This window comes from Akebia trifoliata, chromosome 2 (genome assembly GCF_017979445.1).
Source record: "Akebia trifoliata isolate Shusen 1 chromosome 2, ASM1797944v1, whole genome shotgun sequence".
NCBI lineage: Eukaryota > Viridiplantae > Streptophyta > Magnoliopsida > Ranunculales > Lardizabalaceae > Akebia > Akebia trifoliata.
Genome location: NC_141376.1, coordinates 545,435 through 567,554, shown reverse-complemented (window position 1 = coordinate 567,554; position 22,120 = coordinate 545,435). Strand labels below are relative to the sequence as shown.

Here is a 22,120-nt window from a genome sequence, read left to right as displayed (position 1 = left end):
AAAAAAAAGATCTATGATTCTGTGCCCTTACCACCTAAATTGTGTACAGAGCACACGACGAAAGGTTCAATAAACAGCCAACACTCATTTGAAGAATACTACAACAGAGTAATAGGCGAATACACACCACTTTTAGCAACAAAAGCTGAATGTGCACCATTGCTACAGCACGTGAACCGCATATCCAAACCAAGCCTCTTACTCGAGGATGTAGGCCCGAGTCCAGTGTGAGTCAATTCCAGTCTAATGTGGTTTCACAATGGGCTTAGAGCCCAGTTTATTTACTAGCTTGAATCGGTTTTATGGTAGACCTGTCCAAAACCTGAACCTTGTCCACTCCTTAGAATTTGGGGGTACATTGGTAATTCTAACAAAACAAATCTCTGTAAACCCTAATCCTACCTTTAAATCCCTTCACCTACTCACAACTATCCTGTGGCTTTCACCCTTTGTGAAACTGAAGCCGTCGCTACTCTCTCTCTCGGAGTCTGGAACAGTGGAACTCTGGATTAAGAGATCAAGCCCATCTCTCTCAGCCTTTTTTCCTTATTGTGTGTGTGTGTGTGTGTGTGTGCACGCGCGCGTGTGCGTGTGTTTTTCTTTTAATTTTATTTTCCATGGGAATATTTTAGGGTTTTGCTGGCGATGTGGTGTGGAGGATGATATATATTAATGGTTTCTTTACACCTCCCATGTCCAGCTATAGTTAACAATTACCAGCCTTACCACTAACCACGGTGGTACTGTCTTGGTTTCTTGAGTACGATCCCTGTCAAGGCTGGGAAATCAGTTTCTTGTTCAGGTTATATTTGTCATTTGTTATTTTTATTATTAAAACCAGATTTAGTCAGGTGTTCATCTTATATGAGGTGGTGTTACACAGTTACAAATCTGGGATAAAAAATTGGGTTCATCGTTGCAGGTGTGTTAATGCTTTCACGCTCACATCTGCTCCATTTGGACCCTACATCACACTATTTCACCATCGATTCTGGCCACAAGCCTGTTTTTTTTTTTTTTTTTTTTTTTGATGCTTTAAAAAGTGGGGGGTGGTTATAAATAATTGACAATTATGGATCCATTTTTAAATTATAATAGACAAATATGAAATTTGAACCCAAAAATGAATTACAAACTTTGTTTGAGGAACAACTCTTATTGAAAGAGGGGCCCATCACAACACCCAACTTATATTACATTGATCAAATTATTGAAAGGGGTTCCTCAAATCTTGTAAGATGTTGGTGCTGTTTGCTCTTTTAGCCTCCAGCAATGATTAAATTGCAGGAAAAGACACGCTTCTTTGGCTTGAAGTTTTCATAGAACGTCCTTTAAATGCCTAAAATTGATTTATTTTGTAGAGATTGTCTTTGATTCGATGCAGTGCCCATTAGAATTTAGAACACCCCACTTTCTCGAGATTTTCATTCTTCATTTTCCATCTTGCATCTTGTCCAGGAATCTCAGCCTATGAGATGATTTAGGTTATGTTTGTTACAGATTGAGGCGAAAGTGGAATCCCACCAAATAGGCGGAAATCCACTTTCCCATGATAACTTCTCTCTCTACCATACTACAATCTTGAAAAATATTCTACTTACAAACATAGTAAGATTTCAAATCTTACTAATGATTGTTGGGCTCACATGGATTATCACATTGCCAATCCAGCACCACAATCTTTTAGATTTCATGTAAAATCTCATATTCAAAATAATAAAAAAATTAGTTTTGAGCTTCATCCAAGTTGTTGAAAATGTAGGATTGTCGAACTCTCAAATTTAAAATTAAAATTCAACGGTGAAAAAAAAAATATATATATATATATATATTTTCAAAATTCTTAAATTTTGTGTCTCCATGCATGTGGTAAATATGCACTCACAACCTTTAGTAAGATTTGAAATCTTATTAAGTTAGTCAAGTTAGCCTAATTTCAATTTTCTTACACTAACTCATCCAAATTATTATTTTTAACATTAAGATTTCTTTTAGTGTCTCGAACATGTTCTTTATCATGTTTATTTAAGTATTTATTCCAATTGTAATTTCATATATACGTATAAAGAGAGAGAGAGAGAGTGAGTGAGATGTTTTAGAATGGGACTTAATTGCGATCCAATGAAATCCACTATTAGACAAACAATATGTAGACTAAACCCATATTAGGATCAATGTCAGACAAACAATATGGAAGGTAATCTGGTTAAGGATTTCCACAATAGGATCAAGAAAAATCCTATTCAGGATATGAAAAACAATTTTCCTATTCAAGGATATGTAAAACAATTTTTGTTACAACGAAACAGGCCATTAAGGAAAATTTCTACGTAATCAGTATCAACATTTATAGAATGTTAAACAACAATATCTCAAGTAGAGTTTGCAGCTGATTGAATGTTTAATCCCCAAATTTGTGAGTACCTAGTAAACATGTAACATGGACGACTCCCTATAGTGCTACTCATGCAAGAGCATGATCTTTGTCGGCTTGCTCATGTGTTGTAAGTGTGTGATAAGCAGTAGACTACAAATGAATTAACTAATCAAGCATATAGAGGAAACATCTTGGTTTTGGGATCTTGAAACAAACATAACAAGATCAGAAATAGACTGAAGAAGAGAGTAGCTTGGAAGCACTTATCAGCTTAAGTTGTGATTAATGTACAGAGAAGTTTTAGTCCTTAAAATCAAATTTATGCCCCCTTTAGGAATGTTATCCACCATGCAAAATGTCTAATGATTGGTTTCCAAGGTTCAATAGTCACAACCTTAATAATTGTGCATCGGAAGTAGTATGTTTACAGTGAATTCAATTAGACCAATCGAAGAAAGTGAATTTTGTAACGAGTTTGGGTTTTAAAACATGTTTGGGCTTTAAGACATGAAATCATTAAATCAATGGTCTAGAGATCTAACGGTTAAGATTAAAGAATTTTTTTTTTTTTTTAATGTTTTGAGTAGCAAAAAAGAATATCAAATAAGACCCAAGCCTGAGCCGTGATGGGCTGCAATCTCATGGTGTCTTAGACCTTTGTATATATGCAAGGTCAACTCCAATCCTGGATCACAATTATACAAGAGGGATAGTAAGATACTTTAAAAGCACAATGCCACTTGTGGGACATAAGGCATAAAGAGTTATCTTTACAACTCTCAAAAGAAAATAAAGTGATCGAATTTTTTTTTTTACTTTTTAACAAATACAAAAGATAAAATATTCGTTTTAGCTTCAAGTTTCATAAAAAGTAAACCTACATGCAGCTATGAATCAAAAGAAAAGGAATAACAACATTGATATGTATGAAGATATAATGGAAAATACAATTTTATTAATGGGTAGCTCACATTGGACATAAAAAAAACACAATTTTTTTAAGAATAATGATTTTCTAATGCCCCTATCACAGAGTCCTCGATCTCTTTAAATAGTCCCTAAGTTTTGAGTGATCTCTTAATAGTCCATTTAGTAAATTTTTCTTTTCTTAAGAGTCCTCAACCTCATCTCCCATATTTCTCACGATTGAATGTCCTAACCATTTGAACTCATTTTTTTCATTAAAAAAATATATAGATTTTTGACGATTGAGTTTTGGAGAGTCCATTTGGTCAAAAAGGATTTAAGAAGAAATCATTTTCAAGGATTTTTCAAACATTTTGAATATGTATGTAAAAAACTATGGTGTTTTCACTTTTTTCTTAGTTTTTGGATGAAAATCAATCAAGAATGGTTTTTTTTGGATTGAAATCATCTAAACAAATCGTTATCACAAGTTTTTAGTCAATCTTTCCATTTATTTTAATAAAAAAAACTCAAAAATTGAAAATGAGTGAGTTTTACCCGTGTCGAGTTCGACAGAAAAAATTGTGAACTCGAGACTAAATAATAAACTGTCGAATTTGAACAATGCATGCATTGGTGAAACAGATGTCTTTTAGTATCTAGTTTTCGAATAGTAATCTAAGGTTCATTCTAAAACATTTATGCTGCCCTGTTATGATTATTTCCTGCTGCATCATTGTTTTCAGACTGTTTCAAGTGGAAAATTTGTTGATTTGTGTATTATGCCAACCTAATATTTCTTGAGATATCCTTTTGTCCTTATGGCATTGCAAAATGGTGTGTTGTAAGCCATTACTATTTTGCACCCTCTTGGTTCCCTGAGGTTCATTCAGGAAATTCTTCAGAGAATGCCACTCATTATTTCAAAAGAAGTAATTTGGATTCCATCTCTCAGTGAGTCATAATTCGACCTTATTCTATGGTAAATAACCTAATATTCTGCCTGTGTCTGATTATAGCTTAGGTCACTGGTAATCAACCATTCGATTGATCTTATAAACCACTCTGTTGGCCTTTTTCACATGAAATTATTTGAAAAAGGCTTTCTGATGCAAACTATTTTCAAGTACATAGTTTTCTTCAATAATGGAAAAAATTATGGGTCTGTTACAGTCATGGCACCCTATTTTTCAATCTATTATTCCTTAAATTGAACCAATTTCCAACATATGAGCCTTTAATGCAACCCCAAAAGCCTTAACTTTTGGGTTCGAAAGATCTTTCTTGATTGCCCATCCTTTTGATGCCTCCAATTATACTCCCAGATTTGCAAATGAAAAACACTTCCCTTACTTGGCAAGATTTTAACTCTTACTAAGTATCCTTGAACTCAAATGGATAATACCACAGTGCACTCAGGGTGCAGCCAGGATTTTCTTGTAGTAGGGGCAAACTATGGTTAGTTGAATGGTAAAAAATTTATTTGTGCTGGAAAATACGATTGGAGGGAAGAGAGGGTGTGGAGCGTGGTTTTTAAATTCGGTATCGCGCCTCGTCTCGTTCAGCTCCGATACCGAGTCATCTCGGACGAGTTTTCTGATACGTTTGAGACGTCTCGTGAGATAACTCGAAAAATTGTACATGAGCTGTAAAACTCGATAATAAAAAAAAAAATCACTTTGTGAGTTGGTTTCATTCAGCTTTGATACCGAGTTATCTCGGACGATACGTCTCAATCTCAGACGAGTTTAAAAACCATGGTGTGGAGGCAAATGGGGAGAGAGGTGAGGGTGTGGGGATAAATAGGACATGTAATTAGTTGGAAATATAGGGTGTGTCTCAAAGTTCTGTGGAGGCAAATGCCCCCACCAGCTCATTCCTAACTCCGCCCCTGAGTGCACTAGACTTTATTGAAAAACTGAGATAAATAAAAAAGAAATTCAGAAAAAAATAATAATTTGGGGTTGATTCAAGATTTCCAAAATAAATAACAATGGTTTAAAAACTCGGTTTCGCGTCTCGTCCATGTTAAATATCACGTCGTCTCAGATGAGTTTTCTAATACATTTAAGATGTGTCGTTCAAAAATAAGAAAAATGAATGTGGGATTTTAAATCTTGTCCAATACTTTTGACTTATTCATCTATCTCATCCATACCTAATACCGAGACGACTTGGGATATATGTCTCGATCTCAGACGAGTTTTGAAACCATAACAACTATCGAATTTTCGCAAAATCTCAAATTTAAAAATAAAGTTCAACAGTGAAAACTGACAATTTTTTTGAATTTCCTTTTCTTCCAAATTTCATAGAATTTTATCCCCTTCAACCTGTGGCATCAGATCATGTTTTTTTTATGCAAAGGAAGATGATCTCAACGACCCTTGGTAAGAGCTTGAAATCTTACTAATTTAGTCAGGCTAGTTGGACTCTTCCCAGATTCCCCGCGTTCCACGAGAATAACAGTTTATTCTTATAATATAATATATGGGAAACGATAAGGAGGAACCACAAGTCCACAACACATTTGCTAGAATTTATCATTAAAAAAAAAACACATTTGCTGGAGTTCAGTTGCACTTGAAAGTTGAAACCCTCCGTATAACCCAAAAAACCGCTCTCCCAACTCCAAGTCTCATTCACGAAGGTCTTAAATAGTTGCTTCGAAGGTTTGAAATTTCCATCTAAATATAAATATTCTCGCTTTGTATTTGTTCTTCTAGATTTGGCATCAAAACTGGTATAAATCAGTGCGTTTGTCGCATTCGATCCTCTTGGGTTTCTTGTCTGGATGAATTCTTTTACAGTTCTTTATGTTTCAGTCATTATTAATAGATTCCTGAACTGTTCTAATAAGAGATGGTTTAATTGTTGATTTCTCGCTCAATCTGATTATCTGAAATTATTATTTTGATGTAATTCGTTGGTTTATCAGTTACATATTTCATCGTAATTTGCATTTATTTCTTTTGATTCGAAGCTCCTCCCAAACCCTTAAAAATTTGAAGTTTTGTGCAGGGAAGTATTCCGATCACTGTAAGACCAGAGTCTATAGGAGTGAAATTAGCAAGCAAACAAGGTCAAGGCGTGATTTGAGAAGAATATTCTCTCTCTCTCTCTCGCTCAAATCTGCTTCACTTAACACTTTTACTGCCGATAATGGAGGGAGTTTACAGACATCTCTCTTTCAATTATATTTTCCAATTCGTCGTTCTATCTATATTTGTGTTTCCCATACAACCCTCAACAATCAACGAAAACCCATCTGAGATCATCTCCAGATTTCAACAGTACCTTCAAATCAATTCAGCCCATCCGAACCCAAAATACTCTGAAACCGCAGATTTCATTCTCTCTCAGGCCAAAACCCTATCCCTAGAATCAGAAACACTAGAATTCGTCGAGGGGAAGCCTGTAGTTCTCCTCAAATGGCCAGGAAAAAACCCTAATCTTCCTTCAATCCTCTTAAACTCTCACACTGACGTAGTCCCTGCTGAGCACCATAAATGGACTCACCCTCCTTTTAATGCCCACATCGATCAATCTGGTGATATATATGCTAGAGGATCACAGGACATGAAATGTGTTGGGTTGCAGTACCTCGAGGCAATTCAAAGGTTGAAAAATTCAGGATTCAAGCCTATGAGATCTATATACTTATCGTTTGTTCCTGACGAGGAGATTGGTGGCCATGATGGTGCTGAGAAATTTTCCAAGTCGGAGACTTTCAAGAATATGAAAGTTGGGATTGTTTTGGATGAGGGTATTTTTTGGTGCTCAGTTTTTGTATATTTAGGGATTCAGAGATTTTGTATGGCTTATACCTCTTTTTTTTTTCATTTTTTATGGTAGGTTTGGCTTCACCGAATGAAAATTACAGGGTTTTCTATGCGGAGAGATGCCCATGGTGGCTTGTGATTAAGGCCATTGGAGCTCCTGGCCACGGGTCAAAGCTTTATGACAATAGTGCAATGGAGAATCTGTTGAAGAGCATCGAGAGTGTGAGGAGGTTTCGGGCATCACAGTTTGATTTGGTGAAGGCGGGGTTGAAGGCTGAGGGTGAGGTCATTTCAGTGAATATGGCCTTCTTGAAAGCTGGGACACCATCACCGACTGTGAGTTACTAATATAGCAAAGCTTGGGTTATGAAAGTCTTGTTGTTTGGGTTTTGCTTCAGATGGGTTTTTAACATCTTAGTTTTCAGTTGAATGAGTGGAGTATTCTAAGATCTTAAACCAACACACATCATTAGAATCTAGTTCTAGACCGAATTTCTTGAGAATGAGAGTTCAGATATATATTCATTTTTAAGAGAATCCCAGAGTCTCAACCTCATAATCTTCAGACTGTAATAGCTTGTGTGTCAAGACCAAGCATCAGTGCCATGCCAAGAGCACGTGCAGTGAAGAGAATATTTGAGGTCCCCATCTAATACTGCAAAGTGGTGTAGAAGTTCCCTCTGTGGAATCGTTCTTTTTTTGCTCAATAACTTGCAAGCAAGTGAACATAACTAAGTTTAAAAGCCACTATAGCTGGCTAACCATCAGCTCCTATCACTTGCCAAGAATTTGTACTCATATTGAACAATCAATTTTCATTGAAATAAGGATAGTTCATCTTTAAAAAATCTGATACTTGTGTTCAACAAATATCAGATTTTGTTGATTTAAAAAAAAAAAACATATACAAGAAGAGACTAGAGAAGTTTTCCCTGTGAACCATTGAGTTTTACGTGGACCAATTATGATAAACAAGTCGGCTGGCTTATTAGCACTTCTAGGAGTAAGAACAAAAACAGGCCGGCTGGCTTATTAGCACTTCTAGGAGTAAGAACACAAACAAGTCTAGGAAGCATGCCAAAAGGGTGAATTTTGTTTCATAAAGAATCAAGTCTCTATGAATCAACTTGCAATCTAGAAGCCCAACATATCTCCTTAGGGGAATCTTCTTCCAATTCTAGGGTTACAAGAAAAGTTCTGTCAATTGTAAAATTCTTTGACATTTTTGTTGTTGGTTACTTTGTTCTTACTTTGTAGTGGCTTTCTGGTTCCTAGTTCCTACTGACATTTCTCGAGTTTTTTTTTCCATCAGGGGTTTGTGATGAATCTGCAACCATCTGAAGCTGAGGCAGGTTTTGATATTCGTCTCCCACCAACTGCTGATCCAAAATCTATGGAGAAACGGATTGCTGAAGAATGGGCACCTTCCTCACGTAACATGACATTTGAGGTATGAAAGCAATTAGAATACCTTCACATATTTCTACTTTCTACGAATCAATTACAATCAATGAAAAAAATCATTGTTTCATTTTTCATGGAAATAAGTTTATATTCACTATCTCTTCTTCAAATCATGCAAGTAATTTGGCCAGAAACAACAAAATAAAATAAAAGCTAACTTTACAAATTTGACACTTATGTTTTATTTTTGTTTTGTAAATCTATCTCTGGAAATAACGAAATATACACCTTTAGAGAGAAGCTTGACAATCTCTGTACTTAGTGTGACTCAATACCCAATGTCAATCGTGGATGTAAAACACAGATTGATATGAAAAGAGTAGAGAAACTGAAATCAAGAATGTTCTGGTTTAAAAAATCTTGATGTTATATTATGAGGAATCCTTGCTTTCAGGTGGGAGCAGGGAGCAAGTCCTGCTGCCTTTGCCACACAGCTTGGTTGTGGTTTGAAAATCACCTTGGTTGCAATTGGAGCTAATTAGATTATCTCAACCATCCAATCCCTTGCATGGTCATCAAAGCTGAATAATTCAGAAAAATCCATGGTTTGGGATGTAAATTTGGGGTTGGTGGAAATTCTTATTCAGCCATTAATTCTATCTAAATCCAAGCCTTCTGCTAAATTTCAGTGTGTATTCCTCTTGTTCTTTTAGAACCGTCAACTAGCACATTCCTTCTGACTAGAACTGTGATCAGCCTCCGTTGCACATGACCAAATCATGTCAATCTTCTTTCCATTAATTTATAATCTATTAGAGTTATCGTCGAGATTCATGTTGCAATCAAAACCCAGCCTTCACTTTCTTACCCAAAATTAAAGGGAAAGAAAAAAAAAATTCAAGATTCATGTTAGGTGGTGGCTCGTGAACATGTTATTTCTGACACTAATGGAAGAACAGCTTATGTTTTTGAGAACTCGAAATGTTTTTTTATTTTTGGCCAATTATTCTAACCATGGTCGCAGCTTGGGCAGTTTAAGCAGAAAGTTGTCAATGATGAATTTGGGAAGCCAACTGCTGCTGACAATTCTAACCCATGGTGGCCATTGTTAGAGGGGGCTGTGAAGAAAGCTAATGGAAAACTTAGTAAGCCAGAGGTCTTTCCAGCATCGACTGATGCTCGCTATTTCCGAGATCAAGGATTACCAGCAATTGGTTTCTCTCCAATGGCAAACACTCCTGTTCTGCTTCATGACCATAATGAGGTATGTATCTACATTCCCTCCTGTTTGCTTTCCAACACTTTGGCCTACAGCTCATCTAGGAGGTCCACTGATTGAGCTGGTGGCTGAAATATGGGTCTCAACTCAACCATCTCTTGTAACTTCTTGCCCCCATAAAAGAAAAGTGTTTCTGATACAATGTCATTTTTTTTATTTATTGCATCGCAGTTTCTAAACCAAGCGGAGTACTTGAAAGGAATTGAGATATACGAGTCCATCATCAAAGAATATGCATCTTATGTTGAGCCAATGAGGGATGAAGCTTCCAGGGAGGAGTTGTAAGAGAGTAGAACCGGTCTTTACTTGTTCCGTCCCCATTTGCCTCATTGTAAATATATATTGAAGGGTACCACCTATCCCCCTGCAGACAAGGCATTCACGATCCTAGGGGCTCCCAATAACTTATATAAGGAAACATTAAAGTGCGTCTAAATGTTTTGTTGGTTGAACTTGTTTCAGTCCAATTTTACTTATTCCATTCTGCATAATCCTTTTAGATGAATTTGTCTTTGGTGTTTGATGACAGAATTAACAACCAAAAAAGCAGTATTCATCAATGACATTCCATCTGTCTCAATCCCCCATTCAATACGATGTGCAGTCTATCTCATTCAGACTAAGTGACCTCAGTGGGGAAACAGGGGACATCTTGACATGGTGGCGTGCATGCCCATAGATGTGTTTTCTCCAAGATACGAGTAAAATGCATCTACAGTTATGCACACGCCTCCATGTCAAGGTGTCCCCCACTGAGGTATACAGAATGGTCAGCTCAAGTGGCCAAGCAACCTGTGTTCAAAATCCAGCTCAACGTACTAATTACTGACTACTAATCTCGTTTGCCTAGAAAAAAATATGGATTTTTTTAGGGAAAATTACTTAATGGTCCCTGGTGCTAACTTTTTTTCAATTTAATCTGCAACTTTTGCAGGTTATAAAAAATTCAAAATAGTCCATTTAGTAAATCCCTCTTTTTAGAACAGTCCATAAACCTTAATCAAGCCATTTCGCTCTGATGAAATGTCGAAATCTCCCTAATCATTCAAACTCACTATTTTCGTCCAATTCCGATGAAAAGTATTAAAGAAAATGTCTTCTTCTTGCACAGTGAGTCAATTAAGACAATATGTATAGAAATATAAGTCCCAAGTTTCTTTATTGATGACGATCAGATGATTATTTTTAATGCATTGATAGATATATTTTTATTATTTAATATTATATTTAATACTAATGTACATGAAAAGTATTAAAGAAAATGTCTTCTTCTTGCACAGTGAGTCAATTAAGACAATATAAATAGAAATATAAGTCCCAAGTTTCTTTATTGATGACGATCAGATGATTATTTTGAATGCATTGATAGATATATTTTTATTATTTAATATTATATTTAATGCTAATGTACTTAAACAATACTCAATTTTAGAATAATTTAGATTTAGATAATACATGTTTTATAAAATATTTGGATACCCCTGTTTTCAAACCAACAACACATCCCTTGACCTCAGTCTTATCTTAGAGACTTAACAAAAAATGATCTATCATCAACATCTGCCATAGGTTCCTTCGATTATCTCCCCAAACCTGACCATTTTTCAACCTCCAAGGTAAAACTTTCTACTATCGTCTTCAATCTTAAGATTTCATCTCTTTCAACCTCAAGAGTAAATGCATTTCCAACAATGCTCTTTACAATAAATAGCATATTTTATCAAAATCAAACAAATGTTATTTTTGCTAGTTCAAAATTTGTTGGATGTTCCAACAGATTCAATAAATATTTCATTTATTGAAAATTGATTCAAATTTGAATAAGAGTCGTGACCTCACATTTTGGAATCCAAAAGCATGAGCCAGTGCCATCTAAGAACTTTGAAAAAAACACAAACAAAAAAAAATATTATTTTTCACTGTTGATTTATAATTTTAAGTTTTGAGAATTTAGTAGCCGTCCATTTCATTACCTTGGATCAAACTCAAAAATTAAAAAAAAAAAAATTGTGAATATGAATTTTTCCATAAAATCTATAAGAATTTGTTAGATTTTTACGTATTCAAAATTTTAAACATAACTTTAATAAACTATGATTTTCTAATAAGATTTAATTTATTCCATACCTTAAGTATACTATCCATTCAATTATCAAAATGAATAGATGATACTTACCTTGTGCCATAAAGTCATTGATTTAATACCGTTGGAGATGTGCTTTGCAATCCACGTGTTCCTCAAAACTTTTGAAATCCTAGTCAAATTGGCCTTGTCTTCTAGATTCACCTTCTCCTTTCTCTCTATGTGGATTAACTAGGATTCTAGTAATTAATGGATATCAATCTTTTATAACTTTATACATTGTGCGTTTTCCACACTTAATTCTTTCTATTCATGAATTCCAATATGAGGTCGCCGATCCCTTTTATAAATGAAGGTTAAGGGTTTAGAGTTATTCTTTTAATAAGATTCTTATCCATTGAGATTTCTTACTAACCTTAAAAAATATCTATAATTCAAACGATATTGAAATTCCTTAAATATCAATATCTTTTATGTATAGAATTCTAGTGCAATTAAACAATAAAAAATCATGAGGTCAATGGATCACACATTACAAAATTCTAACAGGATTTTGTAGTCGATTGTTAATGTGATAATCATTGGGTGTGTATTGTTGATATACATATAAAATCCATCCTCAAGATAAGTATAGTGGGGGGATATGTATGGTTGAGATACACATAAAATCATTGTTTTTTTGTTTTTTATTTAATTTTTTTTTTGGGGGGGGGGGGGGGCAGGCAATGTATATTATCAATTTTTAATATGGAGACCAATCCAAATGCAATCTAATAAGCCATCCGGGAGTCCGGCCCATTAATGTATCCAATTTACAAGAATTAGAGCAGATAGAAAGCCCATTAGTAGTCTCTGTCAAAAGTCTTCATATTTAAACCCTAAAAACCCTAATCAGCTCTCTCGCCTTCCAAGCGCGTAGCAGCGGCTTCGAAGGTCTGAGATCGTAGCGTCTTAGGTCTGAAATCTCCATCTAAATATTATCTTTTTAATATAAATTTTGTATTAAAAACAGTTATAGATCGTTGCTTGTGAGGTCTTCGATTTTATTCGGGTCCGGATGAATTCTTTCAAGTTTTATGATTCACTCTTATTATCATCAATGATTGTTAACTTATTTTGATTCGAAATCCCTTCAAGAACCTTTAAAATAAACTTAATTCTATTGGCAGGCAAGGATTTTGATTCTCTGCAACTGGACTGATCATCATAAGAACATAATTCTTAGCTGACTCAGCGATCGAATATAAGGATATGGGAGTGGAATTAGCAAGCAACAAGGCAGAATTTGGAGAAATGGAGTATGTCGATGTCAGCGATTTGGAGTTAGTTTCTCATGTGCGGGATGCCCTTCGATCGGTGTCCGAGGTAAGCGTGGGCTCAATTCTTTATGAAACTAGTGTTACTTTGATGATGGAACTTCAATTGAAATAACTTTATGATTAACATGTCTACTTGGTTTGCAGTTTGGTTTTATTTGTGTCATTCTGTTTCACAATGTTTTAAAGACATTAACCTAATTCGACCCAAAATAACGTAATTTCATAATATTTGTCTACATGTTGCAATATGGATGATAAACAATATATCAACATAGCTTTCCTTCAAAAGCCAGCATTTTAGGATGCAAATTTAATATTTTGAGGAAAATTTGAAGATAGGCAATTTGAATTACGGCAAATGGAGTTGATTCTCATATTAGAGGTGTAATGGGGCATTATCTTGTTTGGATTTTGCTATTGTTACTTGTTGTTTTGCTTAGAGAAGCATAATTGATTTTCTGTTGGCTTGGCATTCTAATGTGGTGGCACTTATTTCGTATAAATTTTCAATGCCATAGGGTGACAGTGACCATTACGACCAGCTAATTGGAGTTTTGAACAGTAGTGGACATCTTGCTCCTGATGACGTGGCCTTGCTCGTGGTAGGTTATTTACTTAAAATTAGAATTGTAAAACAATATTATATTTGTGACTTGTTTCATCTTCATCCATATTGCTGTCTGATTCATTTTGTACGCATTTTTATTTATGTGTGCATAACAGACAAGCTTAAAGGCACTGTCCAGAGTAGTCTCCTATATTGATATAATTCACCATGAAACTCTTCTCTCGTCTGTAAGTTCATACATATTATCTTTTAGGCTTTGGAGTTGATAGTATAAATTCTAATTTTTATACGATCAAGTATGTTGCAGATTTTTAGAAAGAGTATGTGGAACTATGGGCCAGATGTGATGAGTGCATTGGTGGAACTAATAATATCTTTGGTATGTTGTTTGTTAACACTACCTTTAAGTCTCATGCTAGAACAAGTAAATTGATCTGTTATGATTCTTTTCTGCTGCATTTTATTCAGGCCGCTTCAAGTGGAAAGTTTGTTGATTCATGTTTGGATATGCTTGTTAGCAATTTTATGCCACCTCAATCTTTACTACATTGGATGGGACAACCTCGTGGCCTTGCAAGAAAGGAACAGGTTCTTGATCATGTGCATTCGGCCTTGAGAGAAATTGCTGACTTGGTTCCCCTTGCTCCCTTGAGGTTATTGCCGATAATTCTGCAGAGAATGCCACACATTTATGCTAAGGAGACTGTGGGTGTTTTTTTTTTTACTTCAACATTTATTATTTGATGTTTGTCTCTTTGCTTTATGTGGTAATTCTATATTGGTATGTAACGGAGATGTTACTGCCTATAAGAAAACTTTTAGAAAGCAATGGCATACATGCAAAGTCTCAGGTTCCATCAGTCAGTCGGTATAGGACCAGGTTTATATTTACTTTGCACGTGAATTAGTCTGAGCCCTAGTTATTTCTAGCCTTTTTCTTTTGGGTAGAGATTGTCCTTGCTAATTCCTGTTTTGGTTATGCATCCTAAGTTAAAATATATACAACTACGCTAAATCAAATTTCTTTTGACTGTCTGGGAACTAGTTGGGCCAATCCATTGGAGAAGGATGTCCCTTTCTTTTCTTTGACTTGATCAATTTACATATTGACATATGCCCAGCATTTATTTCTTACATAGCAAGATGTCTTTGTACCTATCTTTGCTTCTTGACTTAATTATCAAAGTGAGTAAAGGCTTTTTCTCTCTGGCAAGATGAAAATTCCAGGAATTCATCTAAGCTGCTGGAATCTTCTAAAAGTTAACTGCATTAAAATAGTCTATAACGCTATCGTGACAGTAAAAGTCTTTGTTAAAAAAAAAATTTAATTGATCATAAATATCTCTTTTTCTTTTTCAGTTGATCGTGATGTATGTGGAGAGCTTGCTAAGGCTGGAGGGTGGTGCATTTGGAGAACTTGTTGGGAGTACAATTCTAATGGCTTTGGTGGATAGGCTTGTAGATTTAGATGTGCGTACTTGAAGCTACTTTGTAGAAAAATATTGAGTGAAAAAATTTCTACTTCATTGTCTTGATTTTATTTATTTGAATCTTTTTAGGTGGAGATAGGATGGGATGACATTTTGCAGGATGATCCTACTAAAGGTATATTTGACATGGAACTAGAAGATTTTGAAGAAACTGAAGATTTTGCTGTGATAGATGGTAGTGAGGTATATTTCTTGCACGTATCTAAATATTTTACTTGAGCATTGGTTTTTAAAATGATCACTTGATCCTAGATAGGTCATGATGAAGCTGTCATCCTATGCTGTGCATATGGCATTGATGTTAGTGTCTAAAACTGGGTGATCTATAAGATTGTTAGGATAATTTATAGGATTTTGTTTGGGACCTGGGTTTTTTATTCTTAGACTGGAAGGACAGCTTCCTCCACTTCTCCTATCCTGACTCTAGTATATATGGAAATTGTGATTTGCCAATAGACATGAATTATTCTTGGAATCTCTATCTAGAAACTTAGAGGCTAATGGTTGTGTCCAGCTTCCAAAAGCAACTTACGGTCGACAGAGTTTGGGAGGCAATGTTGTTGCTGAGAAATTGGATAGCTTGATGGTACTCACTTGCGAGCATCTTAAATCATGTGCTGAGGATGGACGTCTGATTAAGGTATTCCCATTACTGTATTTGCATCATCATATTTCTTCAGTATACTCTCTTTTGACATTCTTCCCTAAGCTTTGGGAACAATGTGGATGCTGGCTTTCTTTTTCTTTCAGTAACACTAACATACACATACTGGGTTCAAAACCTCCATTCATCTACTAACCACTAAACCACTTGCTTATCAAAAAAATGAAAAATAAAAAACATAAACATATCTGATCCATCTTTTTTTTAAATGATTAGGTATTCGAAACACTTCTCCAGTCTTTTCAGATCACTGTTTTGAATGCCCATAAATCAAAGTTTGCCCAGGTAAGTCTTGTTTCAACACCAGTTAGTTTTTATTAGTAGCTCCCTGTTTTTCTTTTTCCCTTTTGTATTGCATATTCTCTTCAAGATATGAATTGAACAAGTGGTTCTTGAAATCAGCAAGGTGTTTTTTGCCTAAGCTGAGCATTGAAATATGGTTGCTTGGGTTATTTTCACCTTCATTTTTGTGACTTTATTGCCATTTGATTGTAGTTTGTGATGTTCTATGCCTGTGCTCTGGATCCTGAAAACTGTGGTATGAGGTTTGCGGTTGTGCTTACAGATATTTTTGTGTGTGGAACTTACCCTCCACTTACCAGGTACTTTTTTTCATCTTTTAGTAGTTGTGCAGCATGGGTAGTGTTTTTTTTTTTTTTTTTTTGAAAAGTGTAATGTATTGATAAAGGGAAACAAGTACAAGAGAACACAAATACAAGGAGGCCGAGGAGGCCTCTCAAAGAGCAAGAAAGAAAATAAAACAAACTAATTACAGAGGTCGTTCCATCTAAGGACAAAATCATCGAAAGAGAATCCTGTAAACTCTTTATGCTGTTTAGACCAAAGGTACAAATAGCCCAAAATCTCCAAAAAGCTTGCATGCGAGCTTCTAGACTTACTATTGAACACCCTGTTGTTTCTCTCGTTCCAAACCCCCCAAGCAATAGCCGAGGGAAGCATAGCCCACAAAAGTCTTTCTCTAGAATTAAAGTCATTACTAGCCCATTCAACTAACAAGGAGGAAAACTTACAAGGAAGGACCCAATAGATGCGAAATCGACCAAGAAAATAAGACCAAATAATAGAAGAGAAAGAGCAGTGAATAAGAATATGATCCACAGACTCCTCATCCCTCAGACAAAGTGGACAGCAATTTGGGGTGATCCAACCCCGAGCAATCAGATTATCCAACGTGAGTATCCTACCAAGGGAAGCCAGCCAAACAAAGAAAGAGACTTTAGATGGGAGAGACTTACACCAAACAATGGACCCCAAAAGGGATCGCCCTGCACGAGGGTTGAGACTCTCATAGAAGGATCTGACAGAAAATCTCAAATCTTTCGCCCTCTTCCATTCCCACCTATCCTGTTCTCCCTCATTGAGATAAACCATATGCAAGAGATCAAGGAAAGATATAAAGTCGTTTAACTCCCAATCATTAAAATTTCTCCTGAACCCCAAATTCCACGTGGGACTAGACTCATTGCGTATCAGACACTGCTGGATAGAGCAGTTCTTCTTAATAGAACAGGAGTACAAAGACGGGAATTGAGTAGCCAGAGAGGCTGTACCACACCACAAGTCCTCCCAAAATCTAACTCTGTCCCCCGTCCCCGCTTTAAACCTAATACCACTCTCAAAGTCCTCGCTAAGCTTAAGAACCCCTTTCCAAATGCTACACCCGTAAGAACCTTTCGCCTCGCCGCTATACCAACCTAGCTTCCTCTCCCCGTATTTAGCCTTAATGATCTTTCTCCACAGTCTCCCCCTCTCCTCCCCAAATCTCCACTACCATTTTCCTAAAAGCGCTCTGTTAGCTAATCTAAGCCCCCTAATTCCTAGCCCCCCATTCTTCTTGGGCATGCAAAGAACTTTCCACTTAACCAAGTGATACTTCCTCCCACCTCTCTTATCGTTCCATAAAAAGTTCCTCATGAGCCTTTCCAATCTAGTCTCTACTGACCTCGGAATGCAAAGAACTTTCCACTTAACCAAGTGATACTTCCTCATGGGTAGTGTTACAATCTTTTTGTCGGCTGTGTAGCCTTATCCCCCAAATGATATGGACGCTCTCTCTCTCTCGCGCGCACACACACACACACACACACACACACACACATGCACATGTGCACTCATCTTGTATTGATAAGCAGCTGTCATTTGTATTATTCTTGGATGTTTAGCGGATGGCATATCAAAACATAAGCACACACGATTCCTAATTTCTTTTGACCTGACTAATTTCTTGATATTCTTCTTGGGCATGCAAAGAACTTTCCACTTAACCAAGTGATACTTCCTCATGGGTAGTGTTACAATCTTTTTGTCGGCTGTGTAGCCTTATCCCCCAAATGATATGGACGCTCTCTCTCTCTCGCGCACACACACACACACACACATGCACATGTGCACTCATCTTGTATTGATAAGCAGCTGTCATTTGTATTATTCTTGGATGTTTAGCGGATGGCATATCAAAACATAAGCACACACGATTCCTAATTTCTTTTGACCTGACTAATTTCTTGATACGTGCAAGAAATTTTCCCGGAGCTTATATTGATGGAAATAAGAAAATTAATTTGTGGAGTGCATTTCTAGGAATTTCAGAAAATCTTGGAGATATAGTCACTGCAATCTCTAATGCTCTGACTAGAAACATGTTTGACTTTCAGTATCTTTTTGCACGTGTTGTAAGACATCTAGATTGTGGATTGCAATTGCTGTTTGCTCATGCCTTTTTTTTGCTAGGAAAGCAGGTTAGTGGTCGGCAGTTAGTGGGTGAAGGTGGGTTTTGAACCCAGGTCGTGGTATCAACACTCACAAACCTTACCAACTTAGCTAAGTTGGCACCTTCAGCTGTTTGCTCATGCTTATCTTTGACATATATAGGTGTGCACGTGATGATCCTTTGTAATCCATAAATAGTAATCTGTTAATGTTCTAAACAACTGAGTGACACTTTACCAAAGAGAAATGGGTGCTCAAGTATTATGTTTGTATTGAATTTGCACATTCTATGTTTTGGGTGCTTTCTCTATGTTTCTGAATGGTGGCTTTTTACAGGATGAGTGCTGTTGCTTATCTTGCTAGTTATTTGTCTCGTGGGAAGTTTCTACCTTCCTCTATGGTTGCTAGCATATTGAAAAGGTCACTGATTATTCTTGTCTCCCACTCATTAGATACTGAAGATCAATCAATATTCTTTTTCTGATTTCTTTATTAAAAGAAGGATCAATTATGTGATTTGGTTATTTTTTGTGTTCATGCTGTTTCAGACTGGTAGATTGGTGTTTCGAATATTGCCAATTTCAAACTGGCGAAGAGAAAGTAATAAATCCTGAAGTTCATAGAGTCTTTTATTCTGGATGCCAGGTACATGTTAACAGGGATTAAGCTCATGTTCATGTGTTTACGAATATAGATACTTCTCTTCCTGGCATTTGAGTGAACTTTTTTATGAAAATGGAAGGATGGTATCAAGTTGTTTTTTTTTTTTTTTTGACATTTCCCAACTGAGTAATCTCCAATTTCCTAAAATTGTAGTATGCCACTGCATGACCCTTTTCCTTATCAATTTGTGGGGTGAATATTTGGAAGGGAAAATGTTAGCATCCTCCCTGTGTGGATAATATATCAATGTCAACCCAAGGTCCAGACTGTTTGGATGTCCTTCGAGATTTATGTGGTGTGAATCTTGAATTCCTGATGACCACAGCAGGCTGGATTTTTAAGTTTGCTGCCATTTCTGCCGAAGTAGTGGTTAACACTTCTCATTGGGAAGTCGGTTTCTGATTTCCCAATATCTTTTTGATGGTTTAAAATTTGGTGTAGCCACCATATATTTTATGCTTTTAAGAGAAGAAAGAAAAGAACAAGAAGAGAAAGGAAATAGAGAATAGAGTTATCTATAAAAAAAAAATAGAAAATATGGATAGTATATAGTTTTTTTTTTTAAATTTTATTATTATATAAAAAAAAGTCATTAAACGAAAATTCACGAGAGATATATGCCTTTCCCAAAAAGGGTGTATGCCTCACCTTTGGACATATGACTTTTGGGATCTCTTGGTCGGATTTGTAAGCCTTTGCTATTTTATACATTTCTCGTGTCTTAGGATGTTTTTGAGGAGCCTCACTATGAGATGCACACCGAGGTGAAAGCTTTGCATGCCTTAAAAATACTGATCAACTCTATGGGTTGGCTTATGATCTGAGCAAGGAACTGGGTCTTGGTTTGAAAATGAAATCGTCCATGATTTAAAAAAAAAAACTTATTTTTTTCAAATATTCTTGAACGTTAATTTTGCTATGGGAAATTTAATATGTTTATGAGTAATATGGTACTAAGTTTTCTTCTATGATATTAGTTTTCTAATGGGGAGTATGATGCTAACATTCTATTTCTCATTGTTCACTTTATTACTTTGAAACCATTGCAACGTGAAGATTTTTTATTTTTTATTTACTGCAGGCCATTATGTACATACTCTGCTTCCGTATGAGGTTGATGATGGACATTCCTCATCTCAAAGTACAGCTTTTCCATATGCTTTTAGAGCCGATCTTGCGGCATCCGCTAGATCCTTTGAAGGTGAAACACTGGCAGAAATGCTTGTTCAGTCTCATGGTCACTTATGTTTCCTACATTCAATTCTTGCCTTTTATGTAACAGGAACATTGTCATGTATATCAGTTTCCAACACTGATATGAGCTTTCTGACAAGGTTCCTTTGAAAAGGCCGAAATGCCTACATCTATGTCAACATATATTATTGTATAATATTTTAATTATATTTGACTTATAGCTTTTTAAAACAAAAATGAGGAAATAAATATATCTGAAGTAAAAGAAAACATTTTCTATACACTTGGTAGAAGTATATTTCCAATATTAAATCACAGTAACAACTTAATAAATTATGTATGGAGTATGTTAAAAGGATCAAAAGGGAAACTTTGACCTCTTTCCTGCTCTTAGATTAAATTGTATATTTGAAGGTACTGTTAATACTTTTTGCCTCATTGGTATTAGAGACTCCCCTCCTTGAGCAATTTTTTTAGCAGAGTGGGGGAGAGATTACCCACCTAGGTTGTTGTCTTCTTTTTCCAGGTCCTGAGATTTAATTTTCTTTTGGTTGCTTTGCAACAGGTGTGCCTGCCTTCAATAGTGGAGGAATTCCTTCGACAGGCAAAAGCAGCTCATCTATTCACTGTAGCAGAAACTTTCTTCTTTGAAAACTTGCTCGAGTCAGATTTCTCCAAAGCTTATGGTGGGATGGAAAGACTTGACATGTTCTTCCCATTTGACCCATGTTTGTTGAAGAAATGTGATAGGTTTGTTTTCTGACTTTTACATGTAGAATTTACAGGTAATAGTAGGGATATTTACTCCCATGGTGGGAGAATTGGAAGAAGACATCCCCTTTGCCTCTGGCCTACATATGACACATGTTATGAGGATTTGCTGAACGAAGACTGGGCAAAAATAGATCTGATTGGTGATCCTAATGGTGCACTGGTCATTTCTCTTTTTCTGATTATTGTGTAGAGGCATGGGGATGACTTATTCTATCGTCCTATGGATGCTAGGCATATTTGGTGGGTATATGCTTGTTTGATTTCAAATGTTTTAATGACATTTTTTTTTCCTTTCCCTTGGAAAAGATTTATCCGGCCGAACTTTGTATACTGGTCGATGGTCAAAACTACTTACGATAATGGTGAAGATGACAGCAGTGATGACGATGGCGATGAGGATGTTGTAAATCAGAAAGGGGAGCATTTGTTTGATAATGCCATGGGAATGAGCTTTGATGAACAAGAGCTCGATCTTGATGAATTTGAGAACTCTTTGAACAAAATGTCCATTACTCCCAAGAGTTCCTTGAAACACAGATTGGCAGGCGATTTTCATATGCCCATGCAAATGCCTGCTAGAATTAGGCCATCAACAAGCCCTGAATCATTGTAATTGGTAATGACTTTTTCCCTGCCTATTGGGTGAGAAGAGTTCCCCTTATTGCTATTAATTAGATCAACAGCCAGTTTTGCATAGTGTAATGGCACCAGTCTCTTTTTGAAGGTTTGAGGATGGATTGAAGTTCCCCTACGGTGGACACATTGACAATATTGTAATCCCCTTGTGGGCTTCTGAATGTCACAGTTCTTCATAGTAAATTTTGTAATATTAAGTGAATCAGATATTGATTATTGATTATGACAATTTTCTTTGGTTTACACATAAA

General features: G+C 35.9%; 2 protein-coding genes across 5 annotated transcripts; both read left to right on the top strand.

The window, feature by feature from the left end:
* The first annotated feature begins 5,796 nt into the window (after positions 1–5,796).
* On the top strand, positions 5,797–10,255 carry AQI (Peptidase M20/M25/M40 family protein). 3 transcript variants are annotated; one of them, XM_086419162.1, is made up of 6 exons: positions 5,797–5,955; positions 6,305–7,049; positions 7,139–7,401; positions 8,378–8,515; positions 9,503–9,733; positions 9,920–10,255. In XM_086419162.1, the coding sequence occupies exons 2-6, from the start codon at positions 6,446–6,448 to the stop codon at positions 10,031–10,033; spliced, it is 1,350 nt and encodes a 449-aa protein (XP_086275288.1). In that variant the 5' UTR covers positions 5,797–5,955; positions 6,305–6,445; the 3' UTR covers positions 10,034–10,255. The 3 variants fall into 3 exon arrangements, with proteins under 3 accessions (XP_086275288.1, XP_086275272.1, XP_086275280.1); XM_086419146.1 differs by having other exon boundaries at positions 9,494–9,733; XM_086419154.1 differs by having other exon boundaries at positions 5,801–5,955; positions 6,295–7,049; positions 9,494–9,733.
* A 2,382-nt stretch (positions 10,256–12,637) lies between these two features.
* Positions 12,638–22,120, top strand: LOC147408523 (uncharacterized). 2 transcript variants are annotated; one of them, XM_086419129.1, is made up of 16 exons: positions 12,638–12,786; positions 13,001–13,196; positions 13,669–13,752; positions 13,874–13,945; positions 14,026–14,097; positions 14,187–14,423; positions 15,078–15,188; positions 15,278–15,391; positions 15,723–15,848; positions 16,089–16,157; positions 16,368–16,474; positions 18,939–19,022; positions 19,151–19,247; positions 20,347–20,466; positions 21,025–21,209; positions 21,540–22,120. In XM_086419129.1, exons 2-16 carry the CDS (start codon positions 13,083–13,085, stop codon positions 21,844–21,846), a joined length of 1,899 nt encoding a protein of 632 aa, XP_086275255.1. In that variant the 5' UTR covers positions 12,638–12,786; positions 13,001–13,082; the 3' UTR covers positions 21,847–22,120. The 2 variants fall into 2 exon arrangements, with proteins under 2 accessions (XP_086275255.1, XP_086275261.1); XM_086419135.1 differs by lacking the exon at positions 12,638–12,786 and adding an exon at positions 12,862–12,882.